At 40.9% G+C, this 21,971-nt stretch overlaps 2 protein-coding genes across 2 annotated transcripts; both read left to right on the top strand.

Moving 5' to 3' along the window:
* The first annotated feature begins 34 nt into the window (after positions 1-34).
* On the top strand, positions 35-2,898 carry LOC103362036 (homeobox protein HOX3-like). Its single transcript, XM_008288283.1, has 2 exons — positions 35-395; positions 1,755-2,898. The coding sequence occupies exons 1-2, from the start codon at positions 35-37 to the stop codon at positions 2,279-2,281; spliced, it is 888 nt and encodes a 295-aa protein (XP_008286505.1). The 3' UTR covers positions 2,282-2,898.
* A 10,190-nt stretch (positions 2,899-13,088) lies between these two features.
* On the top strand, positions 13,089-21,518 carry hoxc1a (homeobox C1a). The gene is made up of 2 exons (XM_008288278.1): positions 13,089-13,602; positions 17,228-21,518. Exons 1-2 carry the CDS (start codon positions 13,089-13,091, stop codon positions 17,605-17,607), a joined length of 894 nt encoding a protein of 297 aa, XP_008286500.1. The 3' UTR covers positions 17,608-21,518.
* Positions 21,519-21,971: the final 453 nt, after the last annotated feature.

Raw genomic sequence — 21,971 nt, 5'->3', positions numbered from 1 at the left:
TTTTTTATTTGAGACAGTTTGATGAGCTGGGTCCATGGACCCCCAACAGTCTGCCCTCCCTCTGCAGCTGCATGGCAACAGTTTTGCTATGAGCTCTGGACAAGAGCCAAAACTAAACGCGGGATACAATGAAGGAGGAGGAGGAGGAGGAGGAGGAAGAGGAGGAGGAGGCCAAGAAACAGAACTTAATCAGCAAAACATGACCTCCTCTGCTGGTGTCAGTTCCAGGTTGAACCCAGATGAACAGTCTGAGTGCCCACTGGAGCCCGTGGTTCACTGCCATGCCAAGGGCAAGCTGGACATCAAGAGCAGGAGCTGCAGCCTACTCACCATCTGCCGCTCAGGAGTCATTTTCCCCTGGATGAATCCACGGACAACTGGCTCTGAACAATCTGGTAACCACTTTTGTTCATTATATTATTCATTTAGTTTTTTTAAATTGCAACTGAGTGTGCAAAAATATTTGTGACACAAACTTCATGCACCGATGCTCCGCGAATGACCCTCATTTGTGCACTGAATGTGTAATTTGAACACTGGTGTTGTTGCAACTTGTTTGGGCTGTAATGCAACAGTAGAAGTCACCTGCATTCCTTTTATCTGGGGCTTCAGAACTTTGATCAGATGTAGAAGCTGTTTCTCCTCAGTTTGTGAGAGTGTTAATGCTGCACACTGTTAAACACATGTCAGGGTCAAATTCATAGCATACAGGTGATGCAAGAAAATGTTCAAAACAGAATAACTGCAGCACTTTTGCAGTTTATTTTATCATCATTTGCACTCTGGCATTTGTTAACACAGTAAGAAAATAACTCAGTTATGCTGTAACTCATCTACTGAATATATATTTGTGATGCTTTAATGAAAAATCTAAATATGTATGTTTATTTTCAGTCTAAATTCTTAAGGAAAGTCCCAGCAGCATCAATAATTATAGAGACTAACCTCAATAATTATGGACTTTGGTTGTGACCCTACAAAACAAATATATAAATTCACAAAGTATCTGCGTGAATTTTACAAAAGTAAAAGAAGATCACTACAGGAAGAGGAATTAATACAAATACAATTATATATGTAGTAGAACACATGTTCTAATAACCTCCATTGCTTATTTAATTTGCTAATATTGCTATAATTTCTTCACAGAAACATGTAAACACTGCTGCCTCGATGCAAACATGCTAGCACACAAGCAGGCATCCTCCCAGTGTAGTGGAGTTTTATTAAAGAGGGCAGTTCTCTCTCTGAGGTCATTACAGGTCTTATTAAGTATCCATTAACCCCTGTATGTCATGTTGTTATCAACAGGGCCCTGGTACTGCTCATATACATGTCAAATTGAATCCCTAATGGTGGTTATTTTCAGTGGTGGTCCCAAGGTACCTTTTAAGTGACTGAGATGGGGATTTGACAGGTCTGCTTCTGTGTGTAGCTCTGATTAATGTGGCCTGTCAGGCAGCCGTAGTGGCGTCAGTTTCCCCCAGACTGCTTCTTCGGGAGGTAACTTTCCCCTGAACACATGACACAGTAGACAGCCGGTCTTGTATAGTGTCTCAAGCATGACTGAATACACAGGAAGAGCTGAGGGCTCTGCTTGGTCTCGGGTTGATTGGCTTAAGGATTAACAAGGGGCCTCACCGGCACTTTGAAAGCTTCCATGTGGAGCTCGTACATTTCAGGGATAGAACTGTTAGATGTGTGGCACTTCCTTTTAACGCCTTCTCTTCTTTATGTGCTTCCTCCATCATCAGTCAGCGGCGGCGTGGCAGCGGGTCTATCGGGCGGTGGAAGGCAGAGTGCGAAGAGGGAGAGAACAGCCTTCACTAACAACCAGCTGCTGGAGCTGGAGAAGGAGTTCCACTTCAGCCCTTACCTGTGCCGCCCCCGCAGGATGGAGATGGCCGCCGGGCTGCAGCTCACCGACCGCCAGGTTAAGATCTGGTTTCAGAACCGCAGGATGAGGTACAAGAGGGAGCACAGGTACGGAAAGGCGACAGGTTTGTCACAGGGTTCTCCTTACAATCCGTCCTCCAGCCTGAACTCTTATGCGGACCACCTGAGGTTTCCGTGTGTTGTCAGAACCTCCTCCTCCTCCTCCTCAGACCTGGATTACGCCTCCATGTCGTCCCTCTTTGGGGCTTTTAGCGACAGCAGCAGCGGTCAGAGCTTTCACCCTGCAGACCTGCCCCATCTGAACTGCACTCTTCCATCTGTTGCACCTCCCTCCTGTACGGGCGCAGATAGTCATCACCATCCTGGCATTTCAAACTGGCCCTAGGGCCTCATAACAGCCATCCCCTCCCGTGCTCATCAAAATCTCAATGATACATCTAGTTTCTCTTACTTATGAAAAGCTGGAGGGTGTCTGATCGGCATCCCCGGGTTGAAACCCCCCCTAACACACCTTTTCGCCATTTTAATTAAACTATATGAACACGTCTTAATTAAAGAAGAGCTATCATTTGTGTTTCTCAGGCGCGGTGACCGCAGACTGCAGGTCTTCTCACATTGTACGGCATGCACAGGACGCTGGAGCCAATAATAGTTACATGTTTTGGTTTTTTTTTGCTGTAATTTTGTGGGTGTAACATTTGTATTATTGCATGTTTAATGCATGTGGGGTTCAGACTCTGAGTGAATTTTTCTATTTCCCTCTGTTGTCAGATTATTGTTAAGTGGTTGTCATCGTTTTAAGTGTCACATTAGGGCTCTTTTCATTAGCTACTGTAAATAGGTCATTTGTGTAAAATCTGTGAAACGGGCAGAATAATGTTCATATTGAATGATGTTATATTTTTGTTAAAGCCATTAAAGGATAAGTCTTTGATACTGCTCTTGATTAATTGAGATGTCACGTACTGTACATGCTTAATAAATGCATTTGGGAAAACTGTAGCTCTCGTGCCATGTTTACCCTATCCATCCCTGATTGCAATTACTTTTTTTTTTTTTTTCCTGCAGCATTTTTTTGATTAAAGATTCCTGGAGTTGATCCCAAATGTGGAAAAAAAAAAAAAAAGCAAGATTCTGTAATCACATTAAGGCATGCTTCACATTCATTGAAAACTCTCCAGTATTGTGCATTCAAGTTGCACAATCTTGCCACATAAGACTCTCCCTCGCTCCTGCCTCTGGGTCCCCCCTCCATTAATCAAACGAGACATGGCAGTCTTTCCAGCTCTCCAACCACAAGCTCTGAACCCACTGGGCACCATGACAAGATCTCCTGCCTCCTCCTTCCCCAGCCCTCGCCTTTTCAACAGTCAAATTGTAGTGCTGCAAGTTGGGGCTGGCCTCCCTCTCGGGGGGCATGTTAGCTGTGTAGCGTAGAAGCCCTTCAAACGTGCCACGGGGCCACGAGAGACCAATGCAGTTCACTCACTAATGACAGCATATTATCTTAAAGAACAATGAGATGAGTTTTTTTGTTCTTGCTGGCCTCCACTGTGTCATCGTGACATTTGGATCCTCAGATGTAAACTGTGTCATGGACATTTTTCTTTTGCTATATTTGATTTCAAAATTTTGGATCCCCGCTGAGCAAAAAAGAAAGGGGGGCGTCGTGCGTTTATTTGACATAAGTGGGTCACGTGTTCTCCTGGGTCTCGACAGTTTTACATGTCACAGACAGACAGCGAGCTGATGAAGGAGCGAACCTTCCCTCACACTTGATAATGTGAGCCCCGGTATCAGTATTCTAAACAAAACTGCACACAAATTTGGAGCACGCTGACAGTTTTATATCAGTGGCCTTACTGTAAATGAGCTGTCACAGAGGACTACTGACAACTATGAAATGGTTGAAGAGGAGGAGGAGGGGGGTAATGAGGAAGTTGATCCCCTAGTGGTCCTGGATAGAATGACTTCCTGCCCCTAATTCATTACTTAATCAGTCTCTGGATCAGCTGTCATTTGGTAAATATTTGACACCATTTGCGGCAGGTCTCAGTAGGTGTCAGGGGAGCTATATAGCGACTATAACTCTGTGAACATTTTGAATCAAATAAAGTTAGGTCTACACCACATCTGTATCAAAGAGGTGGTGACAGCTGGGTAATTTAGGGGGAAAGTAATAAAGGGCAAGAGAGAGAGAGAGAGAGAAAGAGACAAAGAAAGAAAAAAAAAAAGTTCTCCCCAGAAAAATATGTTCGCTTTGCACAGAAAGAAGGGGGATTGTGAGGAAGGAAAAAAGCAGAGACAGTGTTGGATTCCTGAGATTCTTGCATATGCCGGGTGATTTATGGTTTTAATGGTGCCGAGGCTCAATAGGACCTTTACCTCTGGTTCCTCAACACATTCTCCTTCCAGACACTAAAAGCCAGGAGGATCCACACACTGGAGTGCAGTAATTCTGTGGATGGGGTCAAGGGGGGATCCCCAGAGGTCAAGGAAAGCCTCGCCCCCCCCCCAAGGGCCCCACTGCGAGGCAGAACAGTCTGCTTCCACTGCAACATTAGGTTAGCCAGTTGTTCTCCTACTGCGTCGCTCCTAGTTAGCAGCTAAAGTCATTATATCCTTTTTACTCACTTGACTCCTCTGCCCTGGTTGATGACATGTGTTTGTGGGTGGGGGGGAGGATCTGCAAAGCCAAAAAATCCTCACACGTTTTTTTTTTCCCCAAAAAAATTCCTGGCTTTGCATTAAGTAGATCTTTGAAGTGATAAATGATGCCAGCAGTGGTGCCATGAAACCAGCTTTGGTTACGGTCCATCATTAATTTCAAAATTTTTGCATTATGTCTTTTACAGTGACTGATGTTCGACTGTCCCATTTGCAGCTGTTGTGAAACTGATTTTGGGGTTAGACTTGAAAAATGCTCCGTGCATCAAGACTTTTCTTAAGCTGCCGTGAAAACAAAACTGCTCTGTGCTTAACAAAGACGCGCCGCTTTAATTCCCCTTACAAAGGATCTGCTCCCGCATTCAACCAACGTAAAGCCAGAAGCTTGTCATTTTGCTACACTTGAGTCTTATATTATGAAGTGGTAATTCCATTCATTATATGGGGATCACTATCAGAGCAGAGAAATGATGATGATAATAAATGTCCATGTGTCAGCCCATGTACTTATTGGTGTATATGCCAATAAACAGGCTGGTGGCCTGAATCAGAGGCTCCTAAACCACGAGGGACACAGACACGCAAACCATCTAAACTCCCTTTTAGGAGCTTTTAATCTGAGTTTAATCTTCATTTACTGTTCCTGTGTTTACCTCCTGCACCACACATCATACATCCACACATTTATATCACTTATTAAAGCCAAAAAGTTGCTGACTTTGCAGCTTTTGTAAACAAAATCCTCCAAAAGCTTGAAAAATGTTTGAATCCTGTGGCCTCAGTTTCATATTTATTTCTTTATCATTTAGGTAGTTAATATGTCCACATTTTGCTCAACAAATCATCACATAAAGATGAAAAAAATAAAATAAAAAATCCAAATCTCTCTATGAAAACATACACAACATAAAGTTCCTGCAGACGGTGTTTAAAGGGAGACCTGTAACCTGAGCATAAATCCAGTTTATGGCCCGACTTAATTATTTATGAACTCAGATCAAAAGCTCAGCTTGGTGGACTCTTACCAAGAAATAAACAAATGAGAACAACAACAACAGCATGAGGGTTTTTATCTCTTGAACAACATTAATATGATGCTGATGCAGGTCTTATTGTGTCATGAAACAGCAGAGTGTAGATATAATAAACATGGAAGACAGATGTGACTGAATGTGTTTATGTACAGTACAGACAAAAGCTACAAGACACACAAATTATGCATGAAATAGATTGAAAGTAAGTCACAGCACTCCTCTACAGAACAATATTATTTATTCACCGACTATTTTTGGCTGCATAGGTTGAATCTCCATGTTTCAATACAGATCTGTGCTATCTGATGACGTTTATATTCATACAGATGGATTAAAAAGAAATTGCTAAAGCACTTTTTTTTTTTTTTTTATCATGTTGTATGCTTTCCATTTGTGGTAATTTATAATTTGTTGCAAATGTGGTATTTTGTTTAAAAAAAAACAAGTGTTTGACAAAACATGCTGAGTTTGCAGTTTTTTTTGTACTTTATTTGTGACTCATTAGTGGACTCCAGACAGGGAAAAATGGAAAAAATACCACCCACGAATGGAGAAAAGTTGCCAGAAAATGTTTGGGAGGATAAACCAGAGTGTGCTGGACTGGAAATAAAAATGATTTGGCAAAAAAAAATAAAATAACTGCAGGAAAAAAACACCAACAGAGTCCTATGAACTGTTTCCACAGTACAACGTAATTAGGAGACTGCTGTGAATTACAGTTTTACTAAACAAAGCCTTCAAATTATCCGCCATTGTAGTTTTTTTCACACAGCTTTATGGGCCATGACTCAACATCTAGTGTTATAAAATAATTTGGATGAACATAATATTCAAGATAATGACCAAACTGGGACTAATGTTCAGTTTTCCTTTTGAAATGATAAGAATTTTAAAAATCATTGAGGAGAAACCGTCCCAGAAGTGGCTGGCACATACAAAACTTTGGTCCGTTGTGGAGTGAAACCCTAAACTTTTATGCCTGGCCTTTAGGAGGTTTTGTTCTTTTTATGACCTATTAACCTTCTCAGCCTTTCTCCCTGCACAGTAGTAACTGCTGCCCACCAGTCTCTCCTGGTGCTTGTTGCTCAAGATGATTGTTAAGTATCAATTTCCTGTGTCACCTTTATGGGTTTTATTTATTTGTCTGCTCCTTCATGTGGAACAGAGCCTGAGCATCACTCAGGTAGATGGATTATAACTCAACTGCTACGACTCATCAATCTTGGAAATTTGACTTCCTGAATCTCATACAACTGTTACTGTCATATAACGGCACAGCATTATCAAGATCAATGACATTTTAAATGCTTCCCAGTTAAGGATGATCGGTGACAATAAAAAGGTAAGTTGGTGAGGAAACTGTCTCCGCCGTGGAGAAGCAGGCGCTGTGCACAGCGAGGGAGTCACCTGCTGGAGCTCGCTGCTTCCTCCGAAGAGCGCCGGTTAAATGAATGAACTTGTAATCACAACAGTCGCCCTGCAAAATGTCACATGTTGACCGCTATCGATCGCTCAGGGATCGTTCGGCACCCAATGGCTTCATCACAAAGAATTAAATCAATGCACACTTTGTTTTGGTTGGAAAAAAATCATAAACGGGCAAAAAAACAAAAAGATAACATTTAAATATTATGCAAAATGTATTGACATATTATACATTTTCACCTCTTTTTTAGGTGCACTTGTGAAGTCTAATGTTACCCGATGCCATAAATCCTGAAGCTGCTATATAATCAGCTTGTGTTGATTTCCAAAAGGCAGCAGTGAACTGGACTACGTTACATTTTAAAGGGGTTCCTATAATATTTTGCCCCCCCTCATGTATGTAAATCACAAAATATTAGCAACACGTTTAAATGGAATGCAGCTCAGTGCACCACCTCCCTCTCTGACTCAGTGATAAAGGAGAGCCATAACCTTTTTGACATCAAGCAAAACTAAAAATGTAGATGCTTTGTAAAAGTAGAATTTATGGCAGACAGCAGATTAGTGGTGTCTGGATGTTGGAAATATTCACTGTATGCAAAATTCCAACCCTCATGCTTTGACCTTTGACTTTTAGAACCAAAAAGAAGTCTGTCTGAAGCACATTAAAGTGATGCAATCTTTTCCAATTTGCTCCTAAAACATGTCACTTTGGCTCTCAGATTCTCAGCTGTGGCCTAATAAAGCTGATGTTCAGATAGCCTGAGGTCTGTGTCACTAACTGTCACGTTTTTACATCCCAGTAAAACTCCCGCATCCCAAAGTAGGACATGCAAATTTTTAGTATTTCTGCAAATTCCTGTTTTGAATTTGTAGTTTTTGCAACTTTCTCAGAGGTCTAACCGAGTCTGTGGTCTTTTGTTTGCCGAGACTTTTCCGAAAAGTAATAAAAAAGTAATATATGGACTCGGTTGCAAGTTTATTGGGTACACCTAAATAACACAAACACGGTCCAATAAAACAGTCCTGCACTAAATCCTCCGTCCAGAAAGTTCTAGTTTTTAGTAATTCTTTTATAATTTATGGACGAGTTGATTTATTGTCCAGCCCATTTATATCAAAGAGGGTGGAATGAATATTAGAAACACCTTTCAGTATAATATTATTAACAGCAGCACGCACTGCGTCTTCCAAAATAAAATCAAGACGTCTGTGAAAAACACAAGTGAACATACAATATATAAAATTCATGAACATGTGATTAACTGTATTGCAGACTGCATTAGTTTTCACTATCTAATAAACTTCCGTATAAACTTGCAATAAACTGTGTGTTCATTCATGTGCATAGATTATATAACATACAAAACGCTTCTATTGCTTGGTGTAATAATAATGTTTTATGGTCCATATTGTATCTGCTTTGTCAACAGTCTTGTTTACAGCAACTAAAGGAGTTACCATTTATTTAACCTATCTATCTATCTATCTATCTATCTATCTATCTATCTATCTATCTATCTATCTATCTATCTATCTGTATTTAAGGTGTGACATTTCACAAAACACTGACCTTTCCCTCATATTGACTTCATTAATAATCTTTGCTGAACCTGAACTGTAAAGAGTGAAGGTTTCTGAAGCTGTAATGTTTCCGACTTGTCATTTTCACGGGTGAGAGAGTCATTAAACTCATGCTGTGCAGCGAAATATTTAAACCCATACAGCGTTACTTTAAATTCTAATTAAGACTGTCCGCACTTTCCAATGAGTCCAGATATGTCCGGCTTGGTTTTGAGGAAATCAATTCAAAATGATCATGATGTAACAGTGAAGCTCTTAAAATAATAGAGTTTTAATATTTCACTTGTATATGAAGTAGGACAATTTCAATCACCTAAAAGCGATAGGAAATAAGAGAAAATAAACTAATATTTGGGATATTGTAAATATTCAGCACCTCATTTATTTAATCCTCTAAGTTTCAAACTTCTTCACGGCTGGCATTTAGTCCTGGTTTGACTATAGGAATAATCCTTCTTGAACATAAGCAGAAGATTAGAGCCTTATTAATACGGTGTCATTTTTCTATCAGCGTTTTGCTATTAACCATGATTAGCATGCACAGTAGACTACTGATCTGCATTGTGAACAAGCAGGGGATGTTTAAGCAACAACAAAAAAAAAAAAAGGGAAAAAAAAAAATTAAAAACAACATCCTTCTCTTTCCCTGCAGCGAAAACAATGCTGTATGAGGGAGAATATTACAGAGTGTGCTGCAGTGATGAACATTTCCTCCTGTTTCATGTTTAACCCTGTTCATTTCCCACAGTAAGAACTCCGGAAACACACAAGTGTGCGCAGCAGCTTGGGGGGAAGATGACTGATGGCTTGTTGTCATGATGTTTGGGATTCTGCCGACTCGAAGCCTCTTGGCTCGCTGAGGCTGTGAAGCGCTGCAACACATACTACAGGCTATTGTTGAGAAGTCCTGGTATTAGCAAGGTATTGCTTCATTGTCACAGCGTTGAGCCCCGTGCAGAATGCAGTTATCTGTAATGTCCCCGGCCATTTGCACAGTAGTTGCATTGGATTTATGATTAGGGTTCATGCGCTGTGACAGATTTCATACCATTCAACGACGATGCAAGGACAATTATTAGAATTTCACACTGCGAGTGGATGGATTTTTTTTCCTTCTTTGTTTTCAAGTGGTATTCCCTGGATTGCGTGTGGGCTGGGTATACACTAAGCTAAACCTTACTTCTGACATGACAATTTTTCAAAAATGTCAATATTTGAGAAAAGCTGACATGCCCTATCAATCACACAGATAGCCGTCTTTCAAGCGGTCAATGTGCTGCTCTTGAATATCTGTGTCTGCTTCCTCCTCAGTCCTGCTCTGACCCTTTCTCTCTATTTCAGTTTCTCTCTCCTGCATTGTTTCTCTTTGTCCCTTTGCCTTTTCACAGCTCTATCATGCTGCCTGATGAGCCTTTGCACCATAAGCATGGCATAGATGGCTGTCATCTTCCCCCCTCTTTGGAACTGCATTAGCAGCAGTGACCTGTCTGGCTGGTGGTGACAGTCGTCTGTCAGCGCCGGTTAATTCGCAGTCTTGTGAGGGTCAAGAGCTGACATATAATGAGGCTTGACAGTGTTGCAGGGCCAGACAAGGGGTCTGGTGTCAACAGCGGCCGTAGCATCACGTCAGCAGCGGCAAGACGGCGGTTCAGTCCAAACCAAAGAGGTAATCCGAGCACGGCCGCACTGATCCCAGGGCCTTGACTGCCTATTGACACACATCAGAGCATGGACGCAAAACAAATTAGCATCAGTCAATACCCTCTCCCTCCTCCTGCCTCCTGACACAGCCACCCAAGTGCTGCCATGTTTACTTCACCTCCAGTCAAAACAATAGGCGATTGGAATGAAAAATGCACCGAGTTTGAAGAGGATGTTTTGGGGGATGTTTGTATAAGAGTTTGGTTTGAGGGGGAATCAAATTCAGAATTGTATTTTGCAGGATCCATTTTCACCCAAACTGTGACGTTCTCGTCTCTGAATATCATGAAGAATTTGTGGTTTAGGGGATGCAAGCTGTCCAGAGGAGGGAGCCTCAGCTTAAAGATCACTGTGTTTGTTGTACTAAATGTGATAATGGAACTTCTGCTGCACTGGGCAGTGATGTGGAACAACACCTCAAATATGCTAATCAAACATATGGCACTTGCAGGAACCAACACGGATTGCTGTTGTTGTCCTACGAGATAAAAAAGGTTACTTGGTTTTTTAAAATGTAATTTGAATACATCCAAGGGCTGCATGTTGTATTTTATTTTTATTTTTTTTCGCAAATGGAAAAGCAGTGATTGTTCACACCTGCTTTTCTTCTTCTTCTTCTTCTTCTTCTTTTCCCCTCTCTGCAACCCCTTCCCGCCCCCTCCCTCTGCTGAAAGCCATTACAGAAATACAATTTCTAATACCTCCGCACAGGTCTTCGATCGACTGCAAACAAATTTATATTCAGGCGGTAAACAGAAAGCTGCAGAGATTTATTTATTGAGTGTGGAGGAGAGAAACAAGCTAGCGTGTGAACCCTGAGTAACCTCCGAGCTGACATGAAGATGGATCAGTGCACCATGCAAATGCATGGAGAGAAGGGATATATTGCACTCAGTCATTCAGCACATCGCTGCCTGTAGAATCCCATTAACTCCCACAGCTGGGACCATATTTCTGTGTTGTAAGAATGCAGTTAGAAGTTGTTCATTACGCTGAATTATTTTGTAATTACTGCAGACTTAAAAGACATTGGAAATATTGTTAAAATAAAACAATAAGAACAGAGTCAGATAGTAGCTTAGTTTAGGTAGGTTTTAATTAAATGCTGTGGATGGCTGTTTCACACTGTTATCTCACACATGATAATAATAATAATAATAATAATAATAATAATAATAATAATAATCTCAGTAATTACTATATTTAATGTACATTGCATTTTTTTATAACAATAATGAAACATATTATATTAATTTCCTTTTCATTGATTCATCTCAGAAATGTAAAAAAAATAAATAACTCCAAATAATAATTTACTTCAATAAACAATTAATATCTAAAATGACAGCATCATTGCTCTGTGATAATTTAATACCTTCTAAGCCAATCGCATGAAACATATCTGAATCCTATAGAGTTTAAATTAAAGCACATAAATAATTTCCTTTTTTTGTTGTTGTTGTTTATTATTTCACAGCTGCTGGATTCATTGGAAATATATGACATCTCTTAAGCATAAATTAAAAGCAAAATAATCAACTGGTTTGGAAACTGAACATTATTTGGCACATGAGGATATTTTAGCTCTTTTAACTCCTAGATGTTTTAATGTAGCAGCAATGTGTGTATTTAAAAGTAGGTCAACAGACTTATGAAACAAAGAATTATAAAAAGCAAAACTTCTTCTGCACCTTGGAGCTTCTTGATCCTTTTATTTCTGCACTGGAGGGGAAATGCTGAAAACCTGGCTGTGTTTCTTTAGATGCTGTCAAACAAAACAGTCTGTTTGCACATTTCTTTGTAGAGAATATAAAATCATATTATAAGAGAATATGCAGTAGAATTGAGTTTAACTGAAGAACATTTTTTTTAAACAGCACTTAGCCTTGTTTGCACATGACAAGTATCCTTCCTGAACACACACAAACCCAACAGTCCTAACAACAGATTTGTACTCTCTATTTTTGGGGAGCAGTTAATCCAGCTGAGGAGCAAGTTTAACCAGAGACCAACATGTCCTTTCTGTCACTTCTAACTTCTTGATCTTCCCTCAGAGCCACTCTTTTTTTTTTGTATTTGTTCGAGGCTAATTACAAATCTGCTGCCACTGAACTTCTAAATACCAGCTGTCACGACCTCTGAACCCATTAAGTGTGCCTTTCACATGACCTGAGCCCTTTGCTAAAGAGGGCCGGGTTTTTTTTTCAAGAAGCCTTGGCCAAACATTTGCATAATCCATTAGCTCCATCAATGTAGGGCTATATTATGTTAATCTAGCTTTGGAAAAGTTGGCATTGTTGTCTTGAAAAATAACCACTATGCAAGAATTTGACCTAAAATTGTTTTTTTTTCTTTCTTTCTCTCTCTAAAGGAAAGTCTGTGCTGGATATGTGTCAGCCTACCTGTGTGGAGAGGTGAGAGGCCCGTGAAGGCCTCAGTGATGATGAACTTCCCTGTTGCTTTGTAAGGTTTTTTTGTTTTGTTTTTTTTCTTCCTGCCTGCTTGATGTGCTCGGACACCATTTAAACGTTGACCTGAGGTGAGTTTTCTCAACTTGCTTGCTCGGCTTAATAAGTGTTGTCCTCCCTGATGACAGAAAATGTCCAGCTATTGGCCGAGACCAGGAGGGCACGTCATCTCCATCAATCAGGGACCCGCAGTTTCTCCTCTGAGGAATGTCCCCACGGTCGTCCAGCCGCCTGACCATGCGTCGCTGGATGCATGAGAGGCCGGGCATGAAGTGCAACCCCGTCCAATGATTATGCAGGGGGAAAGGTGATAATGACTTCCTTTCTGGAGTTAACGGCCGAAGGGGAGACTAGCCCTCTGCTCACAGGCTGCTGCTGCCGAGCGAAAGAGGTCATAAACCGAGACCTGTGCGGCGGGTCTCATCCACAACTCGGCATTCGTGGCGAGGAGGGGACACTGGAGGTGGAAGACGCCTCAGGATTTTACTCTCCGCTTCTGTGCACCTCTTCGGACAGCCCTCCTCCTCCTCTCCAGGCTCTGGAGGGCTTCTCGGCACCGGCCTGCCCCCACTCGTCCCGTGTCCCCTGGCGGTGCAGGGCGCAGGGGCAGGGCTCTCCAGGACGCGGATACTGCGCGTCAAACGACGACGCGCGGCGCTGCGCTTTTGGGTCACTTGCAGAACAAATTCAACTCTATTCCAGCAACGGCCCCGAGATTCACGTCGCCGTGGGAAGTTCGGCCAACTCGGACTGTAGCGGAGCTGGTCCGGATGGAAGGAGTAAAACTTTTGGGTGGATGAGAGTGAAAAGGAGTCAGCAGCGGGCGGGTAAGTTTTTAATCAGGGGGGTATAGTGCAGAGCTCGTGGGGAGGGATAAAGTCATTTCCAGATTTATTTCTAATGGAGGAGTTTAATTATGAGCTTTGGTTAACTTTCATTCACACTTGAGAAAGTTTGGTCGAACTTTTCATCGTCGAGCTGGAAAAGAAAGTTAAAAAAAAAAAAAAAAAGCTGACGTGTTTTGTGCGTCACCATGCACAATTTCCTCCGTCATCAACAAACAAAAAGCAGAATTTAAAAAAGAAATCTACATTTTAAAAGCAAACCAAAACGCTTGTGGGGCAGCTGTAGCTGTTCCCTGGGCGCCACATTTGAATATGCACATGAGGGCTCGGTTACTATTTCCTTAACGGTTTCCATGTTAATGTGCGACTGTTAGGTTATTTAACATTTTTGCTCCACCTACTGTTACAAGCTGGACTCGGACTGTACACAGGAGCAGAGTGAAGTACAGTTACAGGCCTGCTCAGCCTCAGTTTATATTCAAACCCAGAAAATGATCAATTATTTAGCCTTGCCCTTACTAACCAGCAGACTTTGAATAATGCAACAGACCACTGCCTGTCGAGACTCACAGGAAGTTGAGTAAAACTTACTCTTGTAAGCTGAAGTGCTCCCTGACTATTGATTAGTTGTCTGTTTGTAATGAAAGCCCTTGTGTATTGATTTCAGTTTGCAGCACCTTTACATGTGTCCACCTTTTTAACATAATTGCTGTCACAGATCATCATTTCACTGACTGATGAGTCCTGGGCAATGAGCCCACAGAAGAATACATATCCCAGGCTTAAAAAAATACCAATAGCCTGCTAATGTGAAAAAATGCCCATCAATCCTCAATTTTGTGTGAGTTATAGTATCTTATATAGATCCTTCATTTGATCAATAATGTCACTTGACTGACTGGCCACTGTACCTGGGTTGGGTTTCATAAATTTTACATGGAGGAAGATTTACAACAGCGGTGGTCCAGTCTTTATTCTTCAGCTGTGAGGATGCTGCTGACCCAAATGTTCACTGACCAAAGAGGCAACTTTATCACAAACTGTAAAAAGGCCCAAACACTAGCCTGCTGCAAAATTCAGATGAGTGGGGGGAAATATTGTGGACTCTATATGTTGTTTGTGATGCTGCTGCATGATTAGATTAGATTAGATTCAACTTTACTGTCACTGCACAGAAAAAAGAAATGCAGTTTAGCATCTAACCAGATGTGCAAAAGCAGCAGTAAAGTGCGTTATATACAGTACGGGTGTTACAGTATGAACAGAGTGGCATGAATTAGATAAATAATATGCCAGTCGTGTTAACTAAATGTGGGGCAGCAAAATTAAAACAAATTTTTATTGCAAAACAATCAGATTAATGGCTAAAATAAGGTGCATTTTACAGACACTTTGATTTATTATGGAACAAACCTAGAAATTAACAAATGCAAAATTGAAATCTCAGGTTTGTGGGGGTTGATATGCATTCACACACCTGAAATAACGTTTTTCTGAGCGTGCTGCTGTGAGAGAATTTAAATCTAACACAAGCACGAAGCAAAAATAATAAGATAAAAGAAATAAGACGACTACGTTTAATCGAGTACTTGAATGTTACAGAATGTTGATTTAAGTGGATCAACATCTCCCTGATGATGCCAAAGTGAGGGAGGTAGAAGGTGACAACCACACCTTCGGTTGGCCTGGAAGTCATTTTATCCATCAGACACATTAGCCACTCATCTGATCCACATCCATGCACTTGAGAAAGCCATTTACTCACACCCACCCACGCACAGAGACATTTCCTGGCAGTATTGTTAGTATATCTGTAACCTCTCTCTGTACGTCTCTGATGGAGATCATCTGTAGGAGTAACTCATTAGCACTACTGTGTAACTTGTAAAAGAGTCATTAGTGAAAGTACGCTTTTCCTCTGGAGGTTGTATTGGTTTTGGCACAAAACAAAGTCCCGCGTATTCTTCCATGTTGAAGGGCCTCCACAGACCCGCTGTAACCTGATCTCCTGGCTCAGTGTATATACTCCCAGTGCGTCATTCTTCAATTATGCTTTGACAGCACCTGAATTACTGTGGGCTGGATGCCCAGATGACTGAGGCAATGTGTATTGATCTATCCCTTTTCTTCTTCCCTCTCCTTGGCTTGGAAGGCCCTCACATTCCCTCTGCTGGCTCTGGCTATTTTTAAGCGTGCAAGTCATTCCTCAAATATTTAGTTTGATTCTTTTATGCCTTCTGGCCGGCATCAATTCTATTATCTTTGGAGCCATTAATCAGAATGTGCATGTGATTTGCACTCCAGAAAGCTCAAGTTCTTAATTACGTACAGTTTCTCTGCATCGGTTCTTGGTATTCGCTGCCCTCTAATTCTCAGCCTCGGCCACCTTCACATTCATTTTCTTAAAACACAGATGTTGACATTTATCCTATAACTGACCTTTCCATCTGCTGTGCTTTTCCAAGTGGCTGGAGGCCTGTTAACCTTCCTCTTCATGAATTGTGGTGGGAGGCATTGCTCTACACCTGGCACACTGACTCCATTATGCAGCAGCACATTTTCTCAGAGGCAAAGACACGCTGACGACTACCCACAATGTCAGCAATGAAAAATCAAGATATAGCTGCGGTTGCTGTCATTCATTGCACATAAGTAGCACAGATGATACTTTAATGTGTAACCCAGAAACCTCAGAGGACAAAAATGGAGACATTTGTCATTAACGCAGTGTTTGAAAGGATTTTGTAAACTGTTAAACTGTCATTGACACAGAAAGGCCTAAAGGCAAATAATTAATGATTCTGATGAATACAGTTAATGGACTGTAAATGCTACTAAGTTGTTTTGAATCGCCAAACATTTCTCTGACTACTCTCATACATATCTTCGCCATACAGTGACACATTTTTTTTTCCTCCTGCGGTTTAATAAACTTGCTGATGAACGCATTTTAGAAGCAACACTTTCTAAAAATACAACACAATGCAGTTGAGCAGCCCTGCAAAAAAAAAAAAACAACCCGTAAAACTCTCTGAGTCAGGGATGCCACTCGGAATCTGAGGTCATTTCTCAGATTGTAGTTTGCGATGCTTTTGGATGTGCCTGATGTTGCACAGGTGTTTCTTTTATTACGTGCACGTCTGTAGATTTTCCTGCTTTACAGCACCAACAGATTTTGCTTTGTGCCTATAGGCTATTGCTGAAGTTGATACCTCTTTGTTACACAGACAGAAAAATGGCTTCAGAGTTAAGACTTTAAATCAACAAACTGGCTCAGGGCCAATTCCCACAAATCAGTTCCTATAATTTTAGACCTACTGAAAGCTTGGATACTTGTTTCCTGTGTGTCCAACAAACCTGTGATTATTTATTCAATTTATAATGCTCATTAGCACTCAAATTGGGCAGTAAATCATTCAGATTTGTAAGAAGCATTTTATTTACTTTGTGAGGATGTGCAAAAGTTATAAATACAGTGTGGTATTTTTCAGGTTTGGAACATTCTGGTCTCTAAAATATGGGCGTGGATAATTTATTCAAAGAGGTTTTGTGCTTCTTTTGTGGGAACTCTCATTGATTTTGCTGTTTTTGTGTCCTCTGCTCCCAGCCAGGATGCACATGACCTGTGGGTTCAGCCTGGTTGGCTCGGGCCTCGGCGTGGCGGAGCCCGGAAGCCGGAGCGTCTGCACGGACGCTCATCCCACCGTGAACGGGGCCCCGAGGACCAGCTACAGCACCAAGCAGCTGACCGAGCTGGAGAAGGAGTTCCACTTCAACAAGTACCTGACGCGGGCCAGGCGGGTGGAGGTGGCCAGCGCCCTGCAGCTCAGCGAGACGCAGGTGAAAGTTTGGTTTCAGAACAGACGCATGAAGCAGAAGAAATTGCAGCGAGACGGGCTGCTCCGCGACCCGAGGCCCGCGGCTGCGCACTCGTACGGCGGACACACTCTGGACACCTGCCCCTCTCCAGGACCGACCTCTCCCTAAAACAAAACAAAACAAGAAGATAAAAAAAAAAGAAAATAGAAAAAAAGAAAAAGAAAACACCTGCCTCCCCCTCCCTCCCTCCACCTCTGAACTGAACATGCAGGAGCTGCGTCGTGCGTTACGCGGCAGCCTGCAGATGTTTTGATTCGCGTTTGCATCGGTTTCAATCAGGCTTCACCTTTATTTGCTTACCACGATGAATGCTCGTCGCAAGAAGCGCGATGGCAAGTTTCTTCATGCAAGAGCGGGTGAAAACGATTTGTCATCCTCCCCCGGCTTCAGACTGGCGCTCTGATTTGAATATTAAAATTCAAGTCATTCCATTGCGCTGCTGCCTACACAATGTAAACGAAGATACAAAACGTATATTAATTGTGCATAGAAGCTGTGGCCTATTTTCTTATTTATTTTGGACAATTTATTCAGGAAATGACTTTACTTGAATATATTTATTCAACAGGACACGTGCGTGTAGTATTTTGGTTGTTGGTTTCAAATGACAAATTATTATTATTTTCTTATTTATTTATTCAAGAATCAGCCCACATGTTGTCATGTTTATTTTATCGAAACAGAAAGACAATCCTTTTGACTAACTATTTGCAGAATTTTCAGCAACTTGTGCATCAGATCGCTGCTGCTTTCTCCATGGAGCTTTATTTCTCTATTTATTTGTCTCTTACAGCCCACTTTAGCGCACGGATGCACCTGTTGTAGCCTTTAACACGCTTGTTAGAAGCCTGCTGTTAGAGCTCCAATGCTGATTTACTCATTTCCCCCCGATTTTTTAAAAAAAGTTTTCATTATCTTCCTTCCTGGCAAAGATTAAAATGCCCTAATTGATGCAACGATTTATTGATCGCTGGCAGAAGAGTATCGATCCGCAGTGATCCATCCGCAAATCTGGGAGCATCTGCATGCATCTGTAACTGCACGTTAATGGAATGTAGAAACATCACGATCGGGAGTTGTTGCCTCTTTTTATTACCCTTATACATGCATCAGAAAATGATAATTTAGCTTGAACGCTCATGCGGGAGAACAGACAATAAAAACGATGCCTGCGCTGTTTTGCGCATCAACCAATAAAAGTGCGTGGCCCCAGCAGCTCGAGCACAGCTAAATATTCCTTCCAGATTCACATCTCATCTCATATAAAGTAAATGATAGTAAACACGGCCCTTAAACACTGTTAGAGTCCCGCTATTTCTTTTTTTCTCTCTCTTTTTTATCACGTTAATGTCTCTTTTAATATTAAGATATGGGCCATGAGCCACATTAATTCTGTGTGAGGGAATATTTTTGTTAAGCTTTCAATTAGCGTGTTTGCACTGAATGTGAAGGTGGCTGGATGCAAAATGGATATTAATCTTAACAAGGAATTAAAATCAGCTATTGCAGATTAGAGCAAAAAAAAAAAAACGTGCACCAATAATCCTGAATTAATTAGGTCTGTTTGAAAGCTTTAACAGGTGTCCTGCAAATGAAATGCTGCAGAATATTCTAATATGAAAATAAGACAATTGCAGCTCTGTGGAGTGCAGGAGTGGACATGAAGGCTGCAAGGCCAAGCTAATGTATGCAGTCACACCAGAGTTCACCCCTCACCTCCTGACCTTTGTCTTGCCTCGGGACAACAGTGACCCGGTCAGCAGCTCAGATAGAGAAAGATGCGCCATTAATTTGGGTGACCTCCAAGTCTGAGCTTTTTCTTTCTTTCATTCTCTCACTCTTTTTTTTTTTTTTTTCTTCTTTCCAGCAAGCAGCTCTGAACGCTTTTGTTCTGGCGGTGGGCTTCTCTATGTCCACACAACAATATTTCATGGAGCTGAATAGAAAAGCGACCAGGCCATATGATAATTGTTCATATTATAATTCCATACCAGGCCAGATAATGCATTTTCCCCCTCCTTACACCTAGAGCTAACCTAATTTTTGCCCTATCTCTTATTTTAATGAGCCAAAAAATGTACTTCTACTGGCTCACTTTATAAACTGGATAAAGGAGTCTTTTCATCCAATAGTTTGTTTTTTGTTTTTTTGGATATAAACTAGAGACTTTTTTTTTTAAATAGCAAAGCTGAAAAATTAAAGTTACTTGAGCATTCTTAATACTATTCCATGTCAGAGGCAGCATAAACAAAATTTGGAACAGCCATTCATTAGATGCTCACAGCTTATTTATTTCATGCATATTCGCTCGAATAATTTTTAAGAACACACATTAATCCCCTCGAAACAATATCTTTTACAATGTTCATCTCATGAATATTAAAGGACAGCTAGAAAAGAATAAAAGTTCAAACTTAAAGGAGAGGAGCTGTCATTTTAAAGTAGTTTTTTTTTGTTGTCTTGTAATTGATAAGAATAATTTCACATGCAAGCAGGACTAAAAATGTGCTGAGCCCAATTTATTTTGAATTTGCATTTAAACAAAACACACACCATTAAGGTCGCCTTCCTCTAAACAAAATAGTGCAAAGTGGAATGTTTAACAAAACCATCAAATGTGTTCGTCTTTTCAATGCAAAGTGTGTGAAGGTTACGAGGATGATGATGATGAGGACAATGATGTTGAACTAATGCGATGATGAAGCCTGCGACTATGAAATTGGTCTCTCATGTCCACTGTTCCTACTGAGAAGTGTGTTGCGTTGACCTTATTAGAAACTCTTTTATCATCTGTGCAAATATGTTCCCTTGCCACGGGGGCTTCGAGTTACAGGTTGCAATGTGCACAGAGGATGCTTGCAGCAGGTGTGCCCTCACACTTCTTTGTTCAATCCTAACTTACTTCATTGCTGTTTTTACTCTGTAACAGATTCACTTGGTAATACAACTGTTTAAGCAGCAGTAGCAAAAAAAGAAAATGTCTAAAAGCAAAAACTTATTGTGAATTATAAGGTTGAGGTGAAGGTGGGCGAAAAAAAAGGGAGTTGATTTATTTTGGGTGAACTATCACTTTAATTTTATTCTGTGGCAGCTTCAGCATTTGCGTCTCAATTGATGAAAGGAGAACTGCATTGTTTGTTCAGACCTGACATTTACTTTGAAAGCATTTGAGTGTGACTCTACCCTGATGAATTTGTGCTCTTCTGTAATTCCTTACTGAAGATGTACGGTGGGTTCACAAGACTGACAGCTGTGCAGTGCTGAAACACACACGTAAACATGGCTAATAGAAGGAAAGTAAAAGCCAAATAACTCTGATCAAAATGTATTACCACTGCATGTAGTAACAGTGTTGATGCTGCATGAGTTAAAATTTTCTTTACTTTTATTTTTCTCTACTATTTATTCAAGGCAACAATTTCTCATGATGAAATCCAACCCAAAAATCTACTTTATTCAACTCATTTGTTTAAATCAATAAGAAACACATTTATAATTAAATGGTTATTTGTAAAAAATAAAATTAAAAAAAAGTTCCTTGCAACATTTTTTTGGGGGATAAAACACTCCTGAACACAAAACTCACGACTGAGATTATCAAAGTAAATCCGGTGAAGTGTTAGCACATGATGAATGAGACGATCGACAGCCTCTATTTTCCTCTGTATTCGAGTGCAAGTTAGCTGATGTGGGCAGCTGTTACAATTCTCCTGAGGATTATTGCGTGGCATGAGAAATGAGAGGAACATATGCATCGTACAGAAAGCCTTACATTACGTTTTAAATGAACACATATAAGTGGGTTCCTTCTGAGCTCATTGTAATTAATGCTAAGTTGACCTAAAATTAACTTAATGCATATTATGCATGTAATATCCTCACCGGAGCTCAGGGGAATGAAATCAATTGATCACGTTAAGCTCTTTCTAACTCTGTGTGAAGCACTTATAGATAGCTCAGTTGTTGTTGTAATTATTTGAATGTTCTCCTCCCTTTTTAAAAAATTTCTGCTTGTCTGATTTTACTGTTTTTCTTTATTTGCAAAGACTTTCATGCACTATTACTCTTTTTGATGGCTCTCATTCACATATTTGACTACCAAACAATTTGTCCATCAAGAAAGTTGAAGTGAAGTGCACCTGTCTGCGTGTGCCCGTGCATGTTTGGAAGCCCTGTGTACAATTACACAAATACGTGTTTTGTTTCCTAGGTGCTACTAATAAAGCGCTCAAAAAAAATACAAAGCACCTATTTGAATAATTGTTCACTGGCACGCGCTTGTGCACACACACACACGCAGACAAATCCATACATAACACATTCTGACAGAAGCTACGCTGAGCAACATGCACACCAGTCCAGTCCTTGCCTCTCCTCTCCTGCTCCACTCCAGGGAGCAGATGTTTGGGGACAGCTTACAGCCTCAGCGAATTTCTGTGTACAAAGCAAACAGCAGCACTCAGCACTTCTGG

The sequence above is a fragment of the Stegastes partitus genome, unplaced genomic scaffold (assembly GCF_000690725.1).
Source record: "Stegastes partitus isolate 25-593 unplaced genomic scaffold, Stegastes_partitus-1.0.2 Scaffold551, whole genome shotgun sequence".
Lineage (NCBI taxonomy): Eukaryota > Metazoa > Chordata > Actinopteri > Pomacentridae > Stegastes > Stegastes partitus.
This window is presented reverse-complemented; position numbering and strand designations above follow the sequence as displayed.

Coding starts and splice junctions, on each gene's coding strand:
- LOC103362036 (XM_008288283.1), top strand. CDS start 35: ATGGACCCCCAACAGTCTGCCCTCCCTCTGCAGCTGCATGGCAACAGT. Junction 396..1,754: donor AACTGGCTCTGAACAATCTG/GTAACCACTTTT, acceptor CTCCATCATCAG/TCAGCGGCGGCGTGGCAGCG.
- hoxc1a (XM_008288278.1), top strand. CDS start 13,089: ATGACTTCCTTTCTGGAGTTAACGGCCGAAGGGGAGACTAGCCCTCTG. Junction 13,603..17,227: donor AAGGAGTCAGCAGCGGGCGG/GTAAGTTTTTAA, acceptor CTCTGCTCCCAG/CCAGGATGCACATGACCTGT.